The 27,781-nt window shown below is 45.0% G+C and overlaps 1 protein-coding gene across 1 annotated transcript in view; it reads right to left on the bottom strand.

Moving 5' to 3' along the window:
• Positions 1-27,781, bottom strand: part of macrod2 (mono-ADP ribosylhydrolase 2) — a 1,287,170-nt gene that overhangs the window by 318,443 nt on the left and 940,946 nt on the right. The window contains exon 7 of the mRNA XM_060925481.1: positions 25,856-25,886. Within this exon, the coding sequence (XP_060781464.1) occupies positions 25,856-25,886 (31 nt within the window). The remainder of the gene's footprint in view (positions 1-25,855; positions 25,887-27,781) is intronic.

The following is a 27,781-nucleotide window of genomic DNA, read 5'->3' as shown; positions in this document are numbered from 1 at the left end:
GTATTTCCTCATTATTCCTGCATTAATGAATATTTTTGGCTGAAAATTTCACCACTTGACTAAAACTAGCTGCTCATGACATGTACCAAATTTAGTTTGTATGCATAGCCTAGTTTTTGAGTTATTCTTGATTAAACAGGGGTATCACTTTTTTCTGCCCACCCGATATATAGCCCTGTTCACACGGCACATATTTGCATCGATGCTGCACCGATGTATTTTGTTGCGATATATCTTACACCGGTGTAAATTTTGTGGAGCGTTCACACGTCACAACCCTGCTTACTAGAGAGAAGCGTGTTAGCACCGGTGCAGCCCCACTTGCGGTCACACGGCAGTTTCTGCGACCGTGTTATAGTAGCAAAAACTTTATTACTATCATTTCCTTTGATAGTAATAAAGTTTTGATATCATTTCCTTTTATTATTATCATCATTTCCTATCATTATTACTATCATTTCCGATAGTAATAATGCGGAAATGAAATATGCGCATGCGTGAAAATGTACTTCCTTTTCCCGGTTGTCATGGCATCATCAAGCGCCGGGAAAACAACGTGGATGAAGACACCAGTGTTGCCAGATATTGCTGACTTTTTCCATCCCAAAATATGTTCAAATCCACCAAAATGCACTTAAAACTGACAATCTGGCAACACTGGAAGACACGCAGTTCTGTTGTTGTTGATATTCGCCATTTTGGAAGCGCAAAATACCAGGATGCAAATTATGCAATACCCTTATGTAATCAACTCTCCTCACGCGTAGCGAGTCTACCCCTGTAGCGTTCAGACGTCCCATTTTATATCGGTGCTGCCCCGCAAACTAGCATTTACTCCGGAGTAAATTTCTTAAACCACCTCCCGAGCAGGGTTAGATTTGCACCGGTTTAAGCAGCTTTCAGGGGCTACACCGGTATAACTTTGTACCGTGTGAACGCTCTACCGGGGCAGCCCCGGTGCTACACCGGAGTAAAAGTTGCCGTGTGAACACCCCTTCTGTTCTTACCATCAAATACTTTTATTCCATATTTTGTTGCTTTTTTGTATTGTTTGGGTTTTATTTTGTCCTCGGTTGGTTCGGCAACACGCTCCACCATTTTGTTTTTCTCTACTCACGGTATACGAGCTGATAGTCTAGTAGTAGAGTAGCCAATCAGACTGTATGATTGCTCATATCCAGTGAACATGGATAGAATATTACTTTGTATTTCAAGTCATATTCCCAAGAAAGTGTACCGACACTGTTGCAACTTGCATAAATATGAAATAAATGTCTCTTTCCATATCAACTACACATTATTCTTTGATAAATAACAAAGCATTTGTAATCCAATATCAGCCTCAGACTATGTGCCATGCCCACTATAGAAGTCTCTGTGAATGACCTGTTCCCATTAATAGCATTAATATAAACAGCCAGAGCTCATGTTCAAGCTGCTGCTATAGATAACCAACATCTTCTGACCAATCCGATTGGATAATTCAACAGCACTGGGATATAAGGGGATATAAGCTTGCATAAGGGAAACTGATTAGTATAAACTCAGACCCTACTTAAAGAAGAGGGGAAAATGGGAATAAATCAAAGAATCTATTTACATGCACTTTAATAATGTGAGAATAAGAAACTCTGGTCTCCGTGTCTCCAACAGTCACAATGTTGAGTAGCATCGCTACAAGTAGTGAAGCCTGTAGTTAGATTTTCAATGAAGGATGTAGCAACAGTGTTGTTTTTTTAATCCATCAGCTTATTGTGGCGGGTGGCACGGTGGTGTAGTGGTTAGCGCTGTTGCCTCACAGCAAGAAGGTCCGGGTTCAAGCCCCGGGGCCGGCGAGGGCCTTTCTGTGTGGAGTTCGCATGTTCTCCCCGTGTCCGCGTGGGTTTCCTCCGGGTGCTCCGGTTTCCCCCACAGTCCAAAGACATGCAGGTTAGGTTAACTGGTGACTCTAAATTGACTGTGAGTGTGAATGGTTGTCTGTGTCTATGTGTCAGCCCTGTGATGACCTGGCGACTTGTCCAGGGTGTACCCCGCCTTTCGCCCGTAGTCAGCTGGGATAGGCTCCAGCTTGCCTGCGGCCCTGTAGAACAGGATAAAGCGGCTACAGATAATGAGATGAGATGAGCTTATTGCGGCAGCCATGGTTATGCCTGAAGGTTCGAGAAGCAGCCTTGGGCCCAAAGGGTCACCGGTTCGATTCCCAGGACCGGCAGAAAAAAAATGTTGAGTGAATGAACAGCATGTTCCCCTCCCTCTGCATCATGGCTGAAGTGCCCCTGAGCAAGGCACCGAACCCCCAACTGCTCCCTGGGCGCTGTAGCATACACTACCGTTCAAAAGTTTGGGGTCACTTTGAAATGTCCTTATTTTTGAAAGAAAAGCACTGTTCTTTTCAATGAAGATCACTTTAAACTAATCAGAAATCCACTCTATACATTGCTAATGTGGTAAATGACTATTCTAGCTGCAAATGTCTGGTTTTTGGTGCAATATCTCCATAGGTGTATAGAGGCCCATTTCCAGCAACTCTCACTCCAGTGTTCTAATGGTACAATGTGTTTGCTCATTGCCTCAGAAGGCTAATGGATGATTAGAAAACCCTTGTACAATCATGTTAGCACAGCTGAAAACAGTTGAGCTCTTTAGAGAAGCTATAAAACTGACCTTCCTTTGAGCAGATTGAGTTTCTGGAGCATCACATTTGTGGGGTCGATTAAATGCTCAAAATGGCCAGAAAAATGTCTTGACTATATTTTCTATTCATTTTACAACTTATGGTGGTAAATAAAAGTGTGACTTTTCATAGAAAACACAAAATTGTCTGGGTGACCCCAAACTTTTGAACGGTAGTGTGGCTGCCCACTGCTCTGGGTATGCGTGTGTGTGCATGCATGTGTTCACTGCTTCAGATGGGTTAAATGCAGAGGAGGAATTTCACTGTGCATGAGTGTACGTGTGATAAATAAAGGATTATTATTATTACTACTAGTCGTAGTAGTCATATTTCCAACAGATTAGCTGAGTCATGTTTATTTTCTTGTTTCTTTTTGCTCTTCTTAACTGCTGAAACCTTTCTGAAAGTTTTAAATTTCCTTACAATGACTTGACTTTCACAATAAACTGAATTATACATTACCAGTGTTCATTATATTTCATATAAATTTCATGAAATCCGCTATGAGGTTTTCTGCATGAAGACGGCACACAACGGTGTCCTTCTTCAAGCTGCGTTTTAGATCCGAATTCAAGAAATTAACTTTTTTTTCTCTCTCCTATCCAGTCCAGTTTATGCACCAGAGCAGGTGTATAATACATGATTGTCTAAGATATATGCATGGACTAACCTGATTAGGTGTTGTTTAAAAAAAAAAAAGTCTTGGTCTTTCCGAATTTATTTTTCTATTATACTTATTATAATTGTATATTAACATGTTGACACGAGCACTTGAATAATCTGATATCTGCAAAAATCAGATAATGATCAGATTATCAGTGCACTACCTAACACACCCTCGCTGCTCAGAGTCTTTGTAAATATAGTGGGGCAAAAAAGTATTTAGTCAGTCACCAATTGCACAAGTTCTCCCACTTAAAAAGATGAGAGGCCTGTAATTTTCATCATAGGTATACCTCAACTATGAGAGACAAAATGAGAAAAAAAAATCCAGAAAATCACACTGTGATTTTTAAAGAATTTATTTGCAAATTATGGTGGAAAATAAGTATTTGGTCAATAACAAAAGTTCATCTCAATACTTTGTTATATACCCTTTGTTGGCAATGACAGAGGTCAAACGTTTTCTGTAAGTCTTCACAAGGTTTTCACACACTGTTGCTGGTATTTTGGCCCATTCCTCCATGCAGATCTCCTCTAGAGCAGTGATGTTTTGGGGCTGTCGCTGGGCAACACGGACTTTCAACTCCCTCCAAAGATTTTCTATGGGGTTGAGATCTGGAGACTGGCTAGGCCACTCCAGGACCTTGAAATGCTTCTTACGAAGCCACTCCTTCGTTGCCCGGGCGGTGTGTTTGGGATCATTGTCATGCTGAAAGACCCAGCCACGTTTCATCTTCAATGCCCTTGCTGATGGAAGGAGGTTTTCACTCAAAATCTCACGATACATGGCCCCATTCATTCTTTCCCTTACACGGATCAGTCGTCCTGGTCCCTTTGCAGAAAAACAGCCCCAAAGCATGATGTTTCCACCCCCATGCTTCACAGTAGGTATGGTGTTCTTTGGATGCGACTCAGCATTCTTTCTCCTCCAAACATGACAAGTTGAGTTTTTTACCAAAAAGTTCTATTTTGGTTTCATCTGACCATATGACATTCTCCCAATCCTCTTCTGGATCATCCAAATGCTCTCTAGCAAACTTCAGATGGGCCTGGACATGTACTGGCTTAAGCAGGGGGACACGTCTGGCACTGCAGGATTTGAGTCCCTGGCGGCGTAGTGTGTTACTGATGGGAGCCTTTGTTACTTTGGTCCCAGCTCTCTGCAGGTCATTCACTAGGTCCCCATGTGTGGTTCTGGGATTTTTGCTCACCGTTCTTGTGATCATTTTGACCCCACGGGGTGAGATCTTGCGTGGAGCCCCAGATCGAGGGAGATTATCAGTGGTCTTGTACCGTATGTCTTCCATTTTCTAATAATTGCTCCCACAGTTGATTTCTTCACACCAAGCTGCTTACCTATTGCAGATTCAGTCTTCCCAGCCTGGTGCAGGTCTACAATTTTGTTTCTGGTGTCCTTTGACAGCTCTTTGGTCTTGGCCATAGTGGAGTTTGGAGTGTGACTGTTTGAGGTTGTGGACAGGTGTCTTTTATACTGATAACGAGTTCAAACAGGTGCCATTAATACAGGTAACGAGTGGAGGACGGCGGAGCCTCTTAAAGAAGTTGTTACAGGTCTGTGAGAGCCAGAAATCTTGCTTGTTTGTAGGTGACCAAATACTTATTTTACCGAGGAATTTACCAATTCATTCATTAAAAATCCTACAATGTGATTTCCTGGATTCTTTCCCCCCATTCTGTCTCTCATAGTTGAAGTGTACCTATGATGAAAATTACAGGCCTCTCATCTTTTTAAGTGGGAGAACTTGCACAATTGGTGGCTGACTAAATACTTTTTTGCCCCACTGTACTTTATATTGACACTAACTTCAACCTAAAACTCAAATGTATTTGTCGGATTCTGTCCTAAAAACGGCCATAATCTCGCTTCACAGCGTCTGTCCTTTCCCTCCATTCCCTAAAACTCACTGAGTACGTAGCCAGTGAGGAGTCATTGTGGAGAGATAAAGCCCCTTAAAAGGGCTCTGCTCCTAATCCCTTACAGTGACGGAGCCAGTGGTGGATCACCAACACCAGCACGAGCACAGCTCATCCCAGCGCAGTGTATATGGACATACACACGAGAGATTCCTGGCTTACTGCTTCCTATCTCCCTTACACAGAGACAGGGGCTAAAGCCTCAATGTCAACAACGACGTCACTGTCAACATGAGGGATGAATAAATAGCATGGAGGAGAGAGAAAGCGTGCAAGAGAGAGAGAGAGAGAGAGATGGCAGTGGCAAACGAAGTTTTCATTGTAGTTTGTACGACGTACTGAATCGGCTTTTGTATGACCTGAACACTCAGCACAGACAGAGTTTAAGAGGAAAATCAATAAAATTATTTTCCAAATGTTACAGCCAAAAGTCATCCACAAGAAAAACAGAATATCTGTACAAAGCTATCAAGGTCTTAATATCTTCATTTATTATCACATTATCTTTGTTAATGAACTTGCATTTCCTCTTTAATCCTGAGATTTTTCCAGATTTTAGTGCACAGAACATCTGGTCCTAAGTAAGAGAAAGAAAGGAGGACTGTCGTTTCTCTTTGCTTAGTTGACATAATATGGTTTACTACAGTTGTGGAATAAGGCTATTTACGAAGGTACTTCAGAAAGTTCTCGGCCTCACACAAGGGGCGTAACTCCCATTTTGGGGCGTAACTGTATACTAAAGTCTTCCATCACTGTCCACAAAAACTCAAATGAAAGAAGCAATCAAAGAAAAAAAAGGAGAGGAACGCCTCGAGCTGGAGTGCTGCTGCTCCAGGACAATGCGCCCGTCCATACAGAACACGTAGCAGGGGCAGAAACAGCCAAATGTGGCTTTTCACTGTTGCCCCATGCACTTCACTCACCCGACCTGGCACCGTCTGACTTATCTCTGTTTCCCAAACTGAAAAGTGATGAAGTCATCCATGCTGTTGAGGAGAATCTGGAGGCTCAAGATGTGACCACCTTCCATGACGGGATAGTGAAGACTGAATATCAGTGGACCAAGTGCACTGAAGTTAAAGGAGACGATGTGGAAAAATAATGCAAGAACAATCTTTCTCTTGTGACGGTTTCTGGGTGAGGCCAAGAACTTTTTGAAGTCCCCTCGTACTGAATTGTTATTATTGACTATTTACTGAAGAAGGTAAGAAACTAGTGCACTAATTAACTTTTGACGAAGCACATCTGTTAATTGAAAAGCGTTCCAGGTGATGACCTCATGAAGCTGGTTAAGATAATGCTAATAGTGTGCAAAGCGTCATCAAGGTAAACACCAGCTACTTTGAAGAATTTAAAATATGAAACATTTTGGTTTTTAACACTTTTTTTTGTTGACCACATAATTCCAAACATGTTCCAGATGTTATTTAATAGTTTTAATATCTTCAAAACACAAAGAAACCTATGAATGAGTCAGGGTATCCAAACTTTTGACTGGTATTGTATCCCATTCCACTAGTTTCATACAAAGTTGGTCAAGATGGAAATAGTAAGAAATGCTCACTTCACCCCTAATCCTGACGCATTTAACCATGACTTGAAAATGAGCTACAGTGGTGCTTGAAAGTTTGTGAACCCTTTGGAATTTTCTATATTTCTGCATAAATATGACCAGGGTGCGATTTGTCAAAAAACCAGAAGGGTTTTTTTTTTTTTTAAATCATGAAACATCACAAAATTAAGGTAACAATAGGCTAACAGCTCAATAACATCCGATGATATCAAATGAATAACACTAAATGAAAACGAACACTAAACCAGAGATAGTAAATTCATCTTCCTATCTCTCTGACTAAATACACGAACACTAACACAACAAAGTTCGCATTGCTTGTCGCGTTGCTGTGATGTTTCTCTCCCTCCGGATTAAATGGACAGTGACTCAATAATCACTAAAAGAATACTAAATGAACAGTTTGCTCTGATGGCGCAGTTCACATTGTGCGTAGCTTTTCGATTTAAACTGTTTTTTTTCTCATCCTTATACTTCCTGTTTCATGGACTGTAACGGATTTGCTTATTTAGTAATTTTAATACAGAATTTACTTTGAAATTATAATCAGACACTCCAATGCCCCCCCTAAAAAAAAAATCGGCCGTGAAAAAGTCGGCATCCGCCAAAAGGTGCGCTGTTTGCATCCCTGCAGATACATTGATACTCATCTCATCTCATTATCTCTCTAGCCGCTTTATCCTTCTACAGGGTCGCAGGCAAGCTGGAGCCTATCCCAGCTGACTACGGGCGAAAGGCGGGGTACACCCTGGACAAGTCGCCAGGTCATCACAGGGCTGACACATAGACAACCATTCACACTCACATTCACACCTACGGTCAATTTAGAGTCACCAGTTAACCTAACCTGCATGTCTTTGGACTGTGGGGGAAACCGGAGCACCCGGAGGAAACCCACGCGGACATGGGGAGAACATGCAAACTCCGCACAGAAAGGCCCTCGCCGGCCACGGGGCTCGAACCCAGGACCTTCTTGCTGTGAAGCGACAGCACTAACCACTACACCACCGTGCCGCCCTACATTGATACATTGTAGATAATAAAAATATCTTTGCGTTCTATGAGAACGCAAAGATATTGTTATCTACAATTTATCTATTTGCTGGGGACGTTTGTGAACATCAAAGCTGCCACTTTGGGTCATTTTGAAAGTGAGTGCAATGTAGACCATAGAAACTGTGTCACAACATGCCCGTCATGTCAACTTTTTTTTGGGTTTGTTTGTTTTATTGACGGGGTTGTCCCCGAGGATTTTTTTTCAGCAGAGATAAAAACCAGAGGGGGGGATGATCCCCCCCATCCCCCCGGCAAATCACACCCAGAATATGACCTAAAACATCATCAGATTTTCACACAAGTCCTAAAAGTAGATAAAGAGAACCCAGTTAAACAAATGAGACAAAAATATTATACTTGGTCATTTATTTATTGAGGAAAATGATCCAATATTACATATCTGTGAGTGGCAAAAGTATGTGAACCTTTGCTGTCAGTATCTGGTGTGACCCCCTTGTGCAGCAATAACTGCAACTAAACGTTTCCGGTAACTGTTGATCAGTCCTGCACACCGGCTTGGAGGAATTTTAGCCCATTCCTCCGTACAGAACAGCTTCAACTCTGGGATGTTGGTGGGTTTCCTCACATGAACTGCTCACTTCAGGTCCTTCCACAACATTTCGTTTGGATTAAGGTCAGGACTTTGACTTGGCCATTCCAAAACATTAACTTTATTCTTCTTTAACCATTCTTTAGTAGAACGACTTGTGTGCTTAGGGTCGTTGTCTTGCTGCATGACCCACCTTCTCTTGAGATTCAGTTCATGGACAGATGTCCTGACATTTTCCTTTAGAATTCACTGGTATCGTTCAGAATTCATTGTTCCATCAATGATGGCAAGCCGTCCTGGCCCAGATGCAGCAAAACACAAACTATGATACTACCACCAGCATGTTTCACAGATGGGATAAGGTTCTTATGCTGGAATGCAGTGTTTTCCTTTCTCCAAACATAACATTTCTCATTTAAACCAAAAAGTTCTATTTTGGTCTCATCCGTCCACAGAACATTTTTCCAATAGCCTTCTGGCTTGTCCATGTGATCTTTAGCAAACTGCAGACGAGCAGCAATGTTCTTTTTGGACAGCAGTGGCTTTTCTCCTTGCAACCCTGCCATGTGCACCATTGTTGTTCAGTGTTCTCCTGATGGTGGACTCATGAACATTAACATTAGCCAATGTGAGAGAGGCCTTCAGTTGCTTAAAAGTTACCCTGGGGTCCTTTGTGACCTCGCCGACTATTACACGCCTTGCTCTTGGAGTGATCTTTGTTGGTCGACCACTCCTGGGGAGGGTAACAACTGTCTTGAATTTCCTCCATTTGTACACAGTCTGTCTGACTGTGGATTGGTGGAGTCCAAACTCTTTAGAGATGGTTTTGTAACCTTTTCCAGCCTGATGAGCATCAACAACGCTTTTTCTGAGGTCCTCAGAAATCTCCTTTGTTCGTGCCATGATACACTTCCACAAACATGTGTTGTGAAGATCAGACTTTAATAGATCCCTGTTCTTTAAATAAAGCAGGGTGCCCACTCACACCTGACTGTCATCCCATTGATTGAAAACACCTGACTCTAATTTCACCTTCAAATTAACTGCTAATCCTAGAGGTTCACATACTTTTGCCACTCACAGATATGTAATATTGGATCATTTCCCTCAATAAATAAATGACCAAGTATAATATTTTTGTCTCATTTGTTTAACTGGGTTCTCTTTATCTACTTTTAGGACTTGTGTGAAAATCTCATGATGCTTTAGGTCATCTTTATGGAGAAATATAGAAAATTCTAAAGGGTTCACAAACTTTCAAGCACCACTATATTACACGAGCACACCTGAGATCATTTTGGGTTCGAGCACCTAACCGGATTAGGAAAGAGAGAGAATGGGAGATGGAGTGACTGTGTGCTGGGGAAAGAGGGAGGAAGTGAAAGACAAAACGACTCCTAGCTGTATCTGTGCTTCGACTCCCACCCGACTATCAATACTGATCTTGTAAGACACTGAGAGACGTCTCCCACCTCAGAAAGGAATAATCCATTTGAACCCAGGTCATGGGGCTGTGATGGATGGCTTTCACACGGTATACTTAATAATCCATATCATATCGTCCAGCCTAGTTTGTTTATAGGTGGTACCTCTCCTGAAAGCTAAGCCAAGGGAAAGTCTACCTCTGCTAATGGGCTGGACTGAAGGATTGGACTGCCAGTGGCGAATGAGGCGTCATTTTTCTCCCAGGCCCCGACTCATCCGTCACCAGGGACATCTCTCTCTCTCTCTCTCGATGAGGGAAGAGAAAGAGAGGGTGCCGTTTATGGCTGCTGGCTCCCACTCCTCATACCGAAGCTGAACGCTGAAAACTTGTTGTATTCAGCAATTGCCAAAGTAGAAGGGACGGAGTTATCAGTTTTGTGTTATTACATATAACACAAAACTTGCACACACTAGTAATATGCATGTACAGCATATGTTGCGTGCGTGCATTTACGCATGCACGCACGCAAGTCTATTCGTAAAACATGACATACAACTGAACTTCCTCTGGACACAATGACTGAATCAAATCAGTTAAAAATAAATAAAAAGACTGCTGCTAGCTTATTTCTCATTGCACGCATGGCACGTCACTGTCATTTGTCACAGACATTCAGCTCCGATAAAGCAGAAGACACAGTGAGGTGCACAACAGAAAGAATAAAAAATAAAAAAGATTATTGAGTGTAGGTGGGGTTAAAATAAAATGAAAATATAAACAGGCACTCCATTTCTTTCAAGGATGAATATCATTTAATTGAGGACTATGGGATATATTCAGAGATGAGCGCTTGTAGAGAGGAAATAATGCAGAAATTGTATACAATTCAGCGTTTACCATATCATATACAGTACATATTTTTTCTTTTTGAAATCTACTGTTTTTATGTTCGATCCTAATACAATTAACAAAAAGAAACAGAAACGTGATCTGCTTCTCCAGTCTGCATTTTCTATCCCCTTCATGCTTTGGGTGTTGAAAGGCAAGCGTTTGCATTGAAAGGTGGTGATTGAGATGCGACTGAAAAACCACGTTCATGATGTAAAATCTACAATCTCACTGTGCTATATTGTGTGTAATAAACTGGAAGCCATTTAAAGGAGAACTGAAGTCATTTTTAAACTTGCTTTATTTCTTAATTAACGTGTTATTCAATTACATTTTCGGTTTTAGTAACCTTATATCATGACTCGTATTGGCAACTAATTGCAATTAAATATGATACTTATCGGCCTATTCGGTTTTTAGCCGTGTTGAATTTAGTTCGTTTGGTCCACGGCAGGCGTCGCTTATCCGCGCGATCTTCACGAGACTTGTGCGAGACTTCGAAACGTGAAGTGTCAGCCAGGTGTCAGTGCCGCCATTTTGAAAACTGTTTTCCAAACGAAATCTTGCACAAAAACGAGTTTAAATGACGATTACTGACTACTTTTTTCAAACTTTCCTGATTGCTATCAAAACAAACAAAACTTCCGGCTTGATCACGTCAGCATTCGAAAGAGGGCGCGCACGTCTTTTGACAACGTTGGCAGATGTTGGTCACTTTGATTTCCGCTGTACGCTTTACTTCCGTCCTACGATGTCTCACACAGGTCTCAACGAATCTCGTTTACGGCCGTTGCTTTGACATATGGACTGATATATTACAGAGCGTATTTCAAACACTCATAACTTGCTCTAGCACCGACAAAATAGCGATCAAAAATGCATTCCGATATTTAATAAAATGAGATAAATGGAATTTTGATGGTAAAAAATTTGCCTAGGGCGGCACGGTGGTGTAGTGGTTAGCGCTGTCGCCTCACAGCAAGAAGGTCCTGGGTTCGAGCCCCGGGGCCGGCGAGGGCCTTTCTGTGCGGAGTTTGCATGTTCTCCCCGTGTCCGCGTGAGTTTCCTCCGGGTGCTCCGGTTTCCCCCACAGTCCAAAGACATGCAGGTTAGGTTAACTGGTGACTCTAAATTGACCCTAGGTGTGAATGTGAGTGTGAATGGTTGTCTGTGTCTATGTGTCAGCCCTGTGATGACCTGGCGACTTGTCCAGGGTGTACCCCGCCTTTCGCCCGTAGTCAGCTGGGATAGGCTCCAGCTTGCCTGCGACCCTGTAGAAGGATAAAGCGGCTAGAGATAATGAGATGAGATGAGAAAAATTTGCCTTCAGTTCCCCATTAAGACTCATCCTAAACTGATATCGTGCAGGGAAAAATGTAAATATGAGATAACATCAGCAAAGGGAAAAGATAGAGAGAGGGAAGAAAACTACTGGCCATTTGTTGAGTTAAGAAATTTGTTTCAAGTGCTTTTATTTATTTATTTACGCGTAGTGCTCCTACTAATGGTTACTCTACCTGGGGGAAGTGAACTGCATTTCTTTGCTCAATTCCTGATGTTGCCAGTGTTATTTATTTTGTTCATTCAGCAACCCAGGTGTTAGTTTGCCGAAGAGAAAATACTGTATTTGACTAAAAAAAAAAAAAGACTCACGAGACGATAGCATGGAATTGGATATTCAGTGGTTACCTATGAGTTTGGGGTTGGATTACTCAGTTATCCGTATCCGCAACAGAAAATTGCCATGAAATTTCCCTGCTAATAATCGCCTGACTGCCCGCTTTGAATACGAGAAGGACTTTTCATCTTTCCATAGCCCCTTGTATGCTACAGAGCCAGTGATGACTGAGGAAAGACGAATCAGGATTAGAGAGGAAGCGTGCCAGAGGGACACATTCCAGGTTATTAGGCCTTTGATCATCCTGCTCTCTCTGAGCTTTTTTTTTTCCTTTTGCTGTTGGTTTTCTCGGCGCACTCGCTCTCTCCAACTATCATCACAATTAATGAGTGTATGCAGGGAGCAAGCCGAGGCTGGAGATAAGCGTGTTTATTTATCGAGCAGGCCATTTAATGTGGCACAGTGGCAGGCATGTTTTGAACTCAAGAGCTCGCTGGTGCTTCTGCAGCTGTGTGAACTGAATTAAATGTGCTCTTCAATCCCATCACAGATATACACTTACTCTCTTCCTCACACACACACACACACACACACACACAGTCAAGATTAAGGTAGCACTAGTGGAGCCATAAGAGCTGACTTAAGACGGTAATGATGAGAAGAGATAATGCCCTGTGGCAGCGGGGGCGTGGTCAAGCGCCGGTCGGTGACAGGAGGGCGGAGTCAGGGAAGGTAAGTGGCAGAATCACGACACCTGAGAACAATTAACCTGTGTTTGTGTGTGTCTTCCCAGTGACCGCGCCCTATTTAAGGAGGGAGAGTGAGAGCAGAAGGGAGGCTCCGGACTAGACGCTGGCTGTGTGTGTGTGTTTGTCTAGTCCCCATAAACATTGTTCACTGAAAAGTGTGGCAATAAAGCCTGTTTCCAAACCTGATCTCTGTCCTGCCGTCCTCAGTGCTCCACCCACACGTAGGGAGTCTTACAGTGGTGCCGAAACCCGGGACGTGGAGCACCAAACCAGCAGCCCCATGGAATCCTCCCCGTTCGCCGATCTGGTCCACGCCCTCGCCACGGCTCAGCAAAGCCAGCACCAGGCACTCGTCACGCTCCGAAAGGAGCAGGAGCAGCGCTTCGAAGCCCTGGTGCTGGCCCAGCAGGAAGATCGCGAGGCGTTCCGGCATCTTCTCGTGTCGGCGGGGTCCACCAGCGCTCCGGCCGCGGGCCCGTCTCCCCTCATTGTCACCAAGATGGGCCTGCAGGACGACCCCGAGGCGTTCATCACGTTGTTCGAACAGGTCGCCGAAGCCTCGGGGTGGCCGATCGAGCAGTGCGCGGCGCGCCTCCTCCCCCTGCTCACGGGAGAGGCGCAGCTGGCCGCGCTACAGCTCCCCGCCGACCGCCGGCTGGCCTACGCGGACCTCCGCCGGGCCGTCCTCCAGCGCGTGGGGCGCACACCGGAGCAACAGCGCCAGCGCTTCCGCGCGCTGCGACTGGAGGAAGTCGGCCGGCCGTTCGCGTTCGGCCAGCAGCTCCGGGACGCCTGCTGGCGGTGGCTGAGGGCCAACAATCGCGACGCCGAGGGAATCGTCGACCAGGTGGTACTGGAACAGTTCGTCGCCCGCTTACCAGCCGGAACCGCGGAGTGGGTCCAGTGCCACCGCCCGGCGTCGCTGGATCAGGCAGTCGAGCTGGCGGAGGATCATCTGGCGGCTGTCCCGGCGGCAGGACAGCAGATGGCATCGTCTCTTCTCTCCTCTTCTCTCTCTCTCTCTCCCTCTCCTCCTGTGTCCCGTCCTCGCCCCATTCCCCCACCGCGGAGGCGGGGGCCGGCTCCACCCCTGCCGGCCCGCCGCACCCGCGGTGCCCTCCCGTGTCTCCCTTCTGTGTCTGTCTCTCCCCCATCTCAGGTGAGTGAGCCCCAGATCACCGGTGCAGAGGGAAAGCCCGGGCCGGTTTGCTGGCGCTGCGGGGAGCCGGGCCACCTTCATGAGCAGTGCACAGCAATGGAAGTGGGCGCGGTGGTTCGGATCCCCGACGCGCCAGAGGCCGCCCTCGATCGGGCCGGAGCGTATCGCATACCGGTGAGTATCCAAGGGGCTACATATCAGGCGTTGGTGGATTCTGGTTGTAATCAGACCTCAATTCGCCAAAGCCTGGTTCAAAACGAGGCATTGGGGGGAGCACAGGGGGTGAAGGTGTTGTGTGTGCACGGGGATGTTCACAGCTACCCTTTGGTGTCGGTCCACATTATTTTCAGAGGGGAAAAATTTATAGTGAAGGCGGCGGTTAATCCTCGCCTTACCCACTCGTTAATTTTGGGGACTGATTGGCCGGGATTTCGGGGTTTAATGACACGCCTAGTCGAGAGTGGGTCCTGCCATTTGACAGGGGGAGGTCCCGGTGTCGCTTTGGCGGGAGCAGCTGTCACAGAGCCGTCTACGTCATCTCCGCGTCAGAGTGAGGAGCCGCCGGCTCCTCCTCTCTCTATTGGGGATTCCCTCGCGGATTTCCCATTAGAGCAGTCGCGAGACGAGACTCTGCGGCATGCGTTTGACCAAGTGAGAGTAATCGATGGTCAACCGCTCCAGCCGAACGCCACCCCGTCCTTCCCCTACTTCGCGATTATGAAGGATAGATTATACCGAGTGACGCAGGACACTCAAACTAAAGAGCGAGTCACGCAGCTTTTGATTCCAAAGAGCCGCCGGGAATTGGTATTCCAGGCGGCTCACTTTAATCCCATGGCTGGACACTTAGGGCAGGATAAAACACTAGCCCGAATAATGGCCCGATTCTATTGGCCGGGGATTCGCGGCGATGTCCGTAGGTGGTGTACGGCATGCCGCGAATGCCAGTTAGTAAATCCAGCGGCCATTCCAAAAGCGCCATTGCGCCCTCTACCGTTAATCGAGACCCCGTTTGAAAGAATTGGGATGGATCTCGTCGGGCCATTAGATCGGTCAGCACGAGGGTACCGCTTTATATTAGTTCTAGTGGACTATGCAACGCGATACCCGGAAGCAGTGCCTCTGCGCAATATCTCAGCACGCAGTATTGCAGAGGCACTCTTCCGCGTCATCTCCCGAGTTGGAATCCCGAAAGAGATTCTGACTGATCAAGGCACTACGTTTATGTCACGAACACTACGCGAACTGTATGGGTTACTGGGGATTAAGCCGATCCGCACCAGTGTATATCACCCACAAACGGACGGTTTAGTAGAACGGTTCAACCGCACCCTCAAAAATATCATTAAGAAATTCGTAAGTGAGGACACACGTAATTGGGATAAGTGGCTCGAACCCTTGCTGTTCTCAGTGCGAGAGGTCCCTCAAGCCTCCACGGGGTTCTCCCCGTTCGAATTATTATATGGGCGTAAGCCGCGCGGCATCCTGGACGTGCTGCGGGAAAATTGGGAGGAGGGACCTTCACAAAGTAAGAATGAAATTCAGTACGTTATGGACCTGCGCGCAAAACTCCACACGCTCACCCACCTAACTCAGGAGAATTTGCGGCAGGCCCAGGAACGGCAAGCCCGCCTGTACAACAAGGGTACGCGCCTTAGAGAGTTCACACCGGGAGATAAAGTACTCGTACTCTTGCCCACGTCGAGCTCCAAATTAATCGCCAAGTGGCAAGGACCCTTTGAGGTCACACGGCGAGTCGGGGACGTCGACTATGAGGTGAGGCGAACAGACAGGGGTGGGGCGCTACAGATTTACCACCTCAATCTGCTCAAACTCTGGAACGAGGAGGTCCCCGTGGCATTGGTGTCGGTAGTTCCGGAGAAGGCGGAGCTGGGGCCGGAGGTTCAAAAAGGGAGTTTGGCATCACGTACCTCTCCGGTCCCCTGTGGAGACCACCTCTCCCCGACCCAGCTCACGGAGGTCGCCCAGTTGCAGGCCGAGTTTTCGGATGTGTTCTCGCCCCTGCCCGGTCGCACTAACCTCATAGAACACCACATAGAGACACCCCCGGGGGTGGTAGTGCGTAGCCGCCCTTATAGACTACCCGAACACAAAAAAAAGGTGGTTCGGGAAGAACTTCAGGCCATGCTCGAAATGGGCATCGTCGAGGAGTCCCACAGCGACTGGAGCAGCCCGGTGGTCTTGGTTCCCAAGGCCGACGGCTCGGTCCGGTTCTGTGTGGACTATAGAAAAGTCAACGCGGTGTCTAAATTTGACGCGTACCCAATGCCTCGTATTGATGAGCTGCTCGATCGACTAGGCACGGCTCGCTTCTACTCGACACTGGATTTAACGAAGGGATATTGGCAGATCCCCTTGACTCCATTATCCCGGGAGAAAACGGCCTTTTCCACACCGTTTGGCTTACACCAGTTCGTCACACTTCCGTTTGGGCTGTTTGGGGCGCCCGCTACGTTTCAGCGGCTGATGGACCGGGTCCTCCGGCCCCACGCCACCTATGCGGCCGCCTACCTGGACGACATTATCGTTTATAGTAACGACTGGCAGCGGCACCTGCAACACCTGAGGGCCGTCCTTAGGTCGCTGAGGCGGGCGGGGCTCACTGCCAACCCAAAGAAGTGTGCGATTGGGCGGGTGGAAGTACGGTATCTGGGCTTCCACTTGGGCAACGGGCAGGTGCGTCCCCAAATTAATAAGACAGCAGCGATTGCGGCCTGCCCGAGGCCCAAGACCAAAAAGGGGGTGAGACAGTTCCTGGGGCTGGCTGGCTACTATCGTAGGTTTATACCTAATTATTCGGACGTCACCAGCCCGCTGACTGACCTCACTAAAAAGGGGGCGCCAGATCCGGTCCAGTGGACGGAGCAGTGCCAGCGGGCTTTCTCGGAGGTAAAGGCTGCACTGTGTGGGGGGCCACTTTTACACTCCCCTGACTTCTCTCTCCCTTTTATGTTACAGACGGATGCGTCGGACAGAGGGCTGGGGGCCGTTTTGTCCCAGCAGGTGGAGGGGGAGGATCGCCCGGTCTTATACATCAGCCGGAAGCTGTCAGTGCGTGAGGGGCGCTACAGCACGATTGAAAAGGAGTGCCTGGCGATCAAATGGGCGGTCCTCGCCCTCCGGTACTACCTGCTGGGGCGCTCTTTCACCCTCTGTTCGGACCACGCGCCCCTCCAGTGGCTCCACCGCATGAAAGATGCCAACGCGCGGATCACCCGTTGGTATCTGGCGCTCCAACCCTTTAATTTCAAGGTGGTCCACAGGCCGGGGGCGCAGATGGTCGTGGCGGACTTCCTCTCCCGTCAAGGGGGGGGGGGGAGTCGGCTGCAGGCCGGACGGCCGCCCGGCCTGAGTCGGGCGGTGGGGGTATGTGGCAGCGGGGGCGTGGTCAAGCGCCGGTCGGTGACAGGAGGGCGGAGTCAGGGAAGGTAAGTGGCAGAATCACGACACCTGAGAACAATTAACCTGTGTTTGTGTGTGTCTTCCCAGTGACCGCGCCCTATTTAAGGAGGGAGAGTGAGAGCAGAAGGGAGGCTCCGGACTAGACGCTGGCTGTGTGTGTGTGTTTGTCTAGTCCCCATAAACATTGTTCACTGAAAAGTGTGGCAATAAAGCCTGTTTCCAAACCTGATCTCTGTCCTGCCGTCCTCAGTGCTCCACCCACACGTAGGGAGTCTTACATGCCCATACACCTAAATACACTTTATTTTGCTCATCAAGGCAATCAGAATATTAATTCTGAGCTCCTCTGTAGTGTTTTATACAGGAGATAACGGACATATTTACTCAGCAGGCTACCTAAGACTTGCCTGTGGAACAAAATTTCAAGTATTCTCAAAATACTAAGCAGCATGCATCAGTGGTGAACCGTTACTATTAGAGCTGGGACTTGAGCTCAGCCAAAATTTAGCCAGACACATGAAAAAAAGCAACAGGGCGAAGGATTTTGCAAGGGATTAGTGGCAGGCTGACAGGTCACGCCGTTGTGCGTAGTCGTTGTTGATGCTGATTTTAAGTACATTACAGAGGGAAATGAATACTGAAGCCTGAGTGAAAAATACTGTTGCGAGTGTGCGTGGAAGAAGAGTCTGGAGACAGAAATCTTAGTTTCTCGGTCGTTAGCCTGTGCTACTTGCTCTCGATAGCACTGTCTTGACCACTAACCCTACTGGTGAACGCTACACCGGCTGGAAGGTGACTTCACTGCTGTGCTGATTCGCAGTTAAGCTCACGTTGGCCTTCGAGCAGGCCTAGGGCGATACGTTTTTGGTCCCACCCACTATAAATCAATATCTGATTGGTTAATTCATCTGTCACTTCCTACATGAACATACACTGCCATGGCCTTCTATCCCAGCAATGAAGTCTGAACCAATGAGTGAGCCAGCTCGAAACTCTTCTCAGCCTAGAGACAACAAACAAAACAATCTCATTGGATAATTCGAATTTAATGTTTACAGGAGAGGAACCCTTTCATTTCAGAAGCAAATTTGATAGAAAATGAGGCCGGATTAGAAGAGAATAATTATGAAATAAATTAAATAATGAAAGCAATTAAATATAACATTTGAAACGCTGGGCGGCACGGTGGTTAGCGCTGTCGCCTCACAGCAAGAAAGTCCGGGTTTGAGCCCCGTGGCCGGCGAGGGCCTTTCTGTGCGGAGTTTGCATGTTCTCCCCGTGTCCGCGTGGGTTTCCTCCGGGTGTTCCGGTTTCCCCCACAGTCCAAAGACATGCAGGTTAGGTTAACTGGTGACTCTAAATTGACTGTAGGTGTGAATGTGAGTGTGAATGGTTGTCTGTGTCTATGTGTCAGCCCTGTGGTGACCTGGCGACTTGTCCAGGGTGTACCCCGCCTTTCGCCCGTAGTCAGCTGGGATAGGCTCCAGCTTGCCTGCGGCCCTGTAGAACAGGATAAAGCGGCTACAGATAATGAGATGAGATGAGATTTGAAACGCTGATATGTTTGGGCCTTATATCCCCTCTGGTATGTATGGAGCATTCTAATTACATATGTGCGGTGGGTTGGTAAAACCATCCACATGGTTAAATTTTGCAATTTTTTTTTTTTTTATGGTCTAAAGTTCTGAAAACTACAAACTCTCCTAAATTGAAATATGCTTCATATCGCTTCTGAACTGACCACAGCGCAGGAGCATCATGGCCATTTTTACCCCTTCAATGCCCTTGGATGAGTCACGTACGTCATGAAATCTTTTACCACTGTGCCTTATGATGGAAGAACGTTTTAGGCATTGACTGTAATTCATATGTGCCACTGTGAAGTAAAAGTAATGTGCCATGTAAGGTACATAAAAGGAGGCGTTTATGATGGTAGTGTACGTTAGGGTGCATCAGTTGCCCTTGCTTTCATAAAATCTGATGCATTTTTGTTTGGGTGTTCCTTTTCACCAATAAAGACATCCTGTAAAATTTTTTGACCATATTCAGAAGTCTAATGGTGGCACCATGAGGTTCATTTTTTGCCAAAAAACACTTATTTTATGTTTTCGTGTAAGGTTTGAATCACAATGTTGGACTCCATTTATTGATTTCTTGTGACCCAGAGATCATGTTAAGAACCTTTGCAAGGGATTGAGAAGCATCAATGTGATATATTTGATGATCATCTGCTCTCAACACCAGTGTCACAATGGGATGGCTTGGCATCTTACCAGAGGATAAAGGCAACACTCACAAACTTCATTGTGACAAATGATGTGGCAGAGCATGGGGTTAAACTAGCCCATGAGAAAGTTGGTTCTGCCACAATAGAAGAAAGATTCCAGAATATTGTGCAAGTTGTAGCAAAAGACAGAGTAATGGTTCCAAATCTGAGACGGCCATATAGGAAATAGACATTGAGAATTTGCTTCTTAACATTTCACTTGTATCTTCAGTTGTCTTGAAAACAGGTAATCCAGCATCATTATAACTTTAATAGGGGCTAGCATATGCATAGGCGGCAAGCTTAAAACCAGGGTTAGAACATTGATAGATAATGCCAGTGACACCCTAAAATAAACCTCCAAATATTTTTAGACATTCTAGACATACTGTCTACAGTATCTAAGATATTTGGTATACTCTATAAGGTGCCATAATGTTTCATGAAAAGTGATCGAAATTTTGTCATAAAAGTCATAAAATAGCAGCTTTTTCCATAACTTTGAGCTCCTGGTGCCACCATTAAACTTTTGAATTTTGTCAAAATATTTCACCCAGCGTGTTTTCTTACCAAAAGGAACATAAAAACAAAAATGCATCATGATCGGAGGAACTTTTCATTTTTAGGGGGCAACTAGGGTACATCATAAGGCACAGCGGTAAAAGATTTCATGACGTACGTGACTCATCCAAGGGCACTGAAGGGGTTAACAGCTGGTATCATAATGATTGCAAAGTGAAATTGGGATTTGGGTGGGTTACCAAAAAAAAAAAGGCCAACCAAAGTGCCAAGGGTAACTCTCAGCATGATGTTCCCACTACTATGCTTCACGGTGATGTGAAGAGAAGTGCTGGGCTTCCTCCAAACATACTTCAATTCTGGTCTCAACAGACCAGAGACCTTTGTCTCCAACACGCCTGTGGATGGTCATGGTTGTCCCATATTCTTTCCATGTTCTGTAATGGATTATATGGTTCTTGGTTTCTTAAAATTGAGATGTCAAAATTTGTTATATTGAGAAAAAGTCAGTTTGGGCAAAAACCTGATTTTTCATCACCATCATCCTTTTCCTCAAATTTGCTTTGCAAGCCTGCAGTGGCGCGTTTCATATTTGTATTGGCTGTTCCATGATATTAGTTCACAAAACGGCATGCACGAATGGACAGAAATTGGATTCTTGGCATGTTAAATGATACGCTTTCATTTTCCCCTCATAGTGTGTGTTTACAGTGACTCTCCATAACAGTGCATATTGACACAATGCCCAGCATATCCGCACTCCTTGATTCTGTCACTTTTCAGCACTTTGTGCTGCTGATGAGGTGCCTGTATTTTGTAGTCTTGCTCCGATAAGCGCTTTTTGAGGTAGATCGCTCCAACACTCCACTTTAGAGCTGACTTGGTGATTTGATTAGCTTTCCTTTTGTTCTTATTAGGTTTTCTTTTCTCTCCACTTGTACAGTCTGAGATCAGGTCTTATTTGATTTCATCAGTCAGCTTATATATTGCTAATGTCTGAGCACATCAACGATTTACTCCTGCCTCAGGTTGTGCCAAATAACAGAACTGAGAGCTTTGCTATGAGATGTGCGATTTCCTCAATCGACTTACTATAAAAATATAAAACTGCTGAGAGCAAAACTTAGGTTTTTATGTTTTAGTACAATTATTTCTTGAGATTTTAATCTATTTTAAGTTCCACAGGGTAAACATGGGTGATTAAAGTTTTTGGATGGAATTACGCTGCATTGCGTTCTGTACAAAACTGACGCATTTGAGCGAGGATTGCGCGAAAGGGTGATTTTTTTTTCCTGCCTCCCAATAGCAGGTTTAAGTAGAGCACGGTAAATTTTGCCAGGTGTGCAGAATTCCTGCAGAGGTTGATTTGATTTCAGTTCATCAAAAGGAGAAGCACATTTCAGTTCAGATAACAGTGTATTTCAGTAATAACAGTACAAAATTAAGGCCAGGATATATATATATATATATATATATATATATATATATATATATATATATATTTTTTTTTTTTTTTTTCCCCCAGAGAAATAAGGCAAAAAGCTTTCATCAGCCAGGCAAACAAAGAGCTTCTAAAGCTGCAGCGGAAAAATAAATAAATAAGTAAATAAATAAAATAAAATCTCATAACAGCTAAGTATTTTTGTTAAATGTTATGTATCAGTTTGCTCCTGGCCGCTCATTATACAGTATATTAAATCCAACTATCGATGTTCATGTTTTTGTTTAAGACAGGGATGATTCAGGGTACAATGAACTGAACCCCTTCTCCATGACCTATAGAACCTCTCGATTACTCAGTGTGCTGAATAACTCAACACAAAGACTCCTTACTTTGAAAATTAAGTTCCCAGTTAGTAATGACAGTAAAGCTAAAAGGAGAGACATGAAAAGACAATAGTAAGAAAAGCCTCAAGTCTGGACCTGCAATCGCTCCTGGGAGTACGGTATATCGGGGTAACATTTTGATAATATACTCGACAGCACACTTTTTTGATGGACTAAAAACATGTGTTCTATTCCCTTCTAGCAGGTTTCATTCATTCATGTTATCATATTGCTTATCCTATGTGTATTACGTCACTCCATCCAATGAAGAATAAGCGTTGAACATGGTTTACGATACTGCACGGTTGTCAAGACAACATGACGTCACAAATCGGAGCTGATGCGACTATACAATGAGAAAGATTTCTGCTGCGCATGCACAGAACAATTTCTTTGTTTGCCGGCGGCGCCCGCAGTAAACTGTCGCAGTGAACTGTCGCAGTGAACTGAAAATGCCTTAAGATAGGTATTACATGTAAAACTTCCACGCTAGCGAGCGACTGTGACAACTTGTAAATAAACATGGCCGCCAGGTTTGTTTCATCGAATGTACATGTATAATAATAACAACAACAACAACAACAACAACAACTGTTATACATACAGGCCACTTTTTCCATGGAATAAAAACATGTATTCTATTCCCTTCTAATGGGTTTATTGATGGCATGCAATATTGTTATCATATCGCTTATCTTCCATGCATTACACCGCTCTCCCCAATGGAGAATCTCATCTCATTATCTGTAGCCGCTTATCCTGTTCTACAGGGTCGCAGGCGAGCTGGAGCCTATCCCAGCTGACTACGGGTGAAAGGCGGGGTACACCCTGGACAAGTCGCCAGGTCATCACAGGGCTGACACATAGACACAGACAACCATTCACACTCACATTCACACCTACAGTCAATTTAGAGTCACCAGTTAACCAGCTGCATGTCTTTGGACTGTGGGAGAAACCGGAGCACCCGGAGGAAACCCACGCGGACACGGGGAGAACATGCAAACTCCACACAGAAAGGCCCTCGCCGGCCACGGGGCTCGAACCCGGACCTTCTTGCTGTGAGGCGACAGCGCTAACCACTACGCCACCGTGCCGCCCCCCCAATGGAGAATGAGCGTGCAATATTGATATGATATTGCATGTTGTTAAGACAACACAACGTCACACGCGAAAATCCAGTGACAAAACTTTTCTGTTGCACATGTGCATAATCATTTCTTTGTCGGCCAGGAAAGAGCAAAGACGGGGTTAATTCAGCGCTCGGTTTAAGCACTAAATAAATAAACTGAAATTAAAGACACGCTGAACACACGAAAGGTTACCAAAACTTAATTAGATATACTGTACTTCACGCATATTTACAAGAGAAAAACATTTCAACGGATATCAAAAAACTGGAAAAGGGACACGTCGGAAATGTAAAACTCTTGCGCTAGCGCGTGACTGACAGTTTGCTCAGAAAAATGGCCGTGAGGTTTGCTTCATTAAAAGCGGAAGATTTAAAGAGAAAGACATGCTGAACAACCAAAAGGCTAGCAAAACTTCAGTGGATATTCTTCACGCATATTTACAAGAGAAAAACATACCAACGGACAGCGACAAACTGGAAAAGACAGCAATAGCGGAAATATTGTCAAAGTTCTACTTGGAGGTGAGGAAAAGTGACAGAAACTTTTACAGTACAAGAGGACTTCATGTCAGGAATGGCGAGCTGAGGTGAAGTGAGGACCCAAGAGCAGACTCAGAAAACAGGCAGTGTAAAGAGAAAACTTCTTTAATGAAGTAGATGTAGACAGGTAAAGGTACAGTAGGGCTCAGGCAAAAGTCGGTAGTCAAAAAACAGGACAGGAAGTCCAAAACACCAGAGCAGGTAGACACGGTCAGGGGCAAAAAACAGGACAGAAAAATCTTCACAAAAAATGATGAACACAGGGACAAGGGAAATCCAGGCAGAGGTAGCAAAGGACACAATTTAAAAGAACAGGCAGGCAAAAACAGGGACAAAAACTGGGCAGAAAAACTTGACAAATAACAAGGAAAAATTCAGGCAGGGGGAATCGAGAAGACACAATACCAATGAGCTGTAGTGAGGTGAGGTGAAGCAAGTCTACAAGAGACAGTCTGGCAAATGAAGTAGCTCCAAGCAGTTCTTAAAAAGCCCTGGCTGATGGGGGAGGAGTTGTAGCAGGTGTGGGAGTGCTGCTTCAGGAAATGGCCTTCAGCAAGGCAGAACTGAATTCCTGTCCTGGAGCCGGCATGGAAGTCCCACAGTCTAAGGCATGGATGGACTGGACCGGACTGAGACACTTCACTCGTGGACTTCACTCAGCAAAGCCCTTTTGTTTTGAACAACTGCAATGTAACAATTAACTACGACCAAAAGTAACTCTGAACTTGAACTGTCTACCTGGATATCGCTTGTACACAAGTTGGGTTGTTGTTCAGGCTTTTTGGACTTGTACCATTTTTAGTGTTAGAACTTTGACTTTGTACAGTGCATCGGATTGACAGAACACTGAATTACATTCGATCAGAATCAGCATTCAATATTGGTAAGTTACCACCTGTTCTTAAAGGAACAGTCCACCGTACTTCCATAATGAAATATGCTCTTATCTGAATTGAGACGAGCTGCTCCGTACCTCTCCGAGCTTTGCGCGACCTCCCAGTCAGTCAGACGCAGTCAAACGCGCTGTCACTCCTGTTAGCAATGTAGCTAGGCTCAGCATGGCCAATGGTATTTTTTGGGGCTGTAGTTAGATGCGACCAAACTCTTCCGCGTTTTTCCTGTTTACATAGGTTTATATGACCAGTGACATGAAACAAGTTCAGTTACACAAATTGAAACGTAGCGATTTTCTATCCTATGGAAAGTCCGCACTATAATGACAGGCGTACTAACACCTTCTGCGCGCTTCGGCAGCACATTGATATCTGAGCTCCGTATCAATGCGCTGCCGAAGCGCGCAGAAGGTGTTAGTACGCCTGTCATTATAGTGCGCACTTTCCATAGCATAGAAAATCGCCACGTTTCAATTTGTGTAACTGAACTTGTTTCATGTCACTGGTCATATAAACCTATGTAAACAGGAAAAACGCGGAAGAGTTTGGTCGCATCTAACTACAGCCCCAAAAAATACCGTTGGCCATACTGAGCCTAGCTACATTGCTAACAGGAGTGACAGCGCGTCTGACTGTGTCTGACTGACTGGGAGGTCGCGCAAAGCTCGGACAGGTACGGAGCAGCTCGTCTCAATTCAGATAAGAGCATATTTCATTATGGAAGTACGGTGGACTGTTCCTTTAACTTTTTGTAAAATCTATAATTGTTCCATCGAATGTGGAATGTGAACAATCGTCTTCGACTCATTCAGTATCACGCTAGCTGAATGGAATATATCTGATATACCACGAAAAAAGCCAGCCAATACAATTTAAATATTCTTGTAAATCCTTCTCTCTCACTCTTATTGTCGACTGCCAGCCACCCAGAAATTCATAAACATACAAAATAAGCTGGGCTTACCATAAATTCCTGTCGATATGCACGGAAAGGCCTGCAAAAGAAGTCAGAAAAGTCAAATATTAGAAAAAAATGCATGAAGAGAAAACCAACACAACTGACTTTCACAGATGTGTTCCCAGCCACATTTGGAAACTGAGAAAAGTGTTATTAAGAACTCGTGAAAGTAACCTTTTCTTTTCCCACCAAAGACACCATGGATGAATTTCACTTTTATCATTCTTGCTAAAATTCCACCACATGGCCTGCGTGAGTTGGAACAGATCTAATGTCGATCTGATCGAGAATGTTCTCAAGAACAAATGGCACTAATTACAAATGCAGACCGACACAGAACACAAAAGATTCCCTCAGGTTAAAACGGCGAGAATCTCAACACATGGACTATGAATCTTTATCCACATGCGTGAGTCGTCTCGAGACTGTCGAGGATCACTTTTCAGAAAGTTACCTCAGACAGCAGTGTGACGGTGATGATTTCAGCAGTGATGCTCGGTGTGTTCGGATAAATCTGTCAAGAACTCAGTGGAGAGAAAAAAAAAACGGACTGGGAACACAAACTCCTTACAACTGGAATGTGCTTTCCCTCTGAAGAGCAATAAAACACCCACGGTGTACTGTAAAACTCCCACGCTGCAAAGTGGATCATCTTATATCCTCCTAGCATAACCATGATAACTAAATCAGCAGTCAGGCAGATAGCTTGTATTGTTTAAAAGACAATCGACTTTAAGTAGATTATCACTTATGTGGGAAAAGTAAAATCATTACCAATGGATAATTAGTGTCAACATCCAGAGGGAAGAGGGTGAAAAAAATATATATATTTCTTATTGAGTTTCATCTCATCTCATCTTATTATCTGTAGCCGCCTTATCCTGTTCTACAGGGTCGCGGGCAAGCTGGAGCCTATCCCAGCTGACTACGGGCGAAAGGCGGGGTACACCCTGGACAAGTCGCCAGGTCATCACAGGGCCGACACATAGACACAGACAACCATTCACACTCACATTCACACCTACGCTCAATTTAGAGTCACCAGTTAACCTAACCTGCATGTCTTTGGACTGTGGGGGAAACCGGAGCACCCGGAGGAAACCCACGTGGACAACATGCAAACTCCGCACAGAAAGGCCCTCGCCGGCCACGGGGCTCAAACCCGGACCTTCTTGCTGTGAGGCGACAGCGCTAACCACTACACCACCGTGCCGCCTCTTATTGAGTTTCACAAGCCAAAAATTTCAATTCGGTATTCACATATAAATTGCACAAGCGTTTGAGGGTCACTTCTGAATGCAAGACACAATATAGATTACGGCGCGACATTTTTAATTATTTTAATTGGTGTACGCACAATGAACAATCTTTTCTCAAGATCTTTCCTGCTGAAAGCAAATTAAAATTCAAGCGCAAAGCCTTTCCTGCTTGCACAAAAATGCCATGTTGCGTTTAAAACCTTCAAGATAAAATAAAAGGCACCAACCAGATTGAAAGAATATTTTTTTGCAATTTTCAAGCAGCACTTCCTGTGAAACTAGAACACACGACCAACCAGCTGTCATGCAGCACATATTCCGACTTCAGATTAAACTGTGACATTAATCTCTTTTCTTGTATAATACATGACTGGATTTATTTGTTTATTTTTTTTTATTTAAAAAGCACCCTGAGTCTCTGACCACTAATCCATCTCCCATCATGGATATGCTTGACAAGTTCCTCTCATGTTGCATCCTGACATATGCTGTGAGAAGTTTGCTCTGCTTGTCTCTGTAAGTTTTAGTCTTTTCTGAATGCTGATGAGATGTCGGGATCTTGCAGTATATCTTCCACATTTCTGCTGCGTAAGCACATTTTGAGCTAGGCTGCTTATTTCATTTTTCTTTACATCTCTATTGTGCAGAGTTAATTTCATCAGTCAGCCTGCGC

This window comes from Neoarius graeffei, chromosome 7, assembly GCF_027579695.1.
Source record: "Neoarius graeffei isolate fNeoGra1 chromosome 7, fNeoGra1.pri, whole genome shotgun sequence".
Lineage (NCBI taxonomy): Eukaryota > Metazoa > Chordata > Actinopteri > Siluriformes > Ariidae > Neoarius > Neoarius graeffei.
Note: the sequence above shows the minus strand (reverse complement) of the source record. Positions and strands in the feature narration are given on the sequence as shown.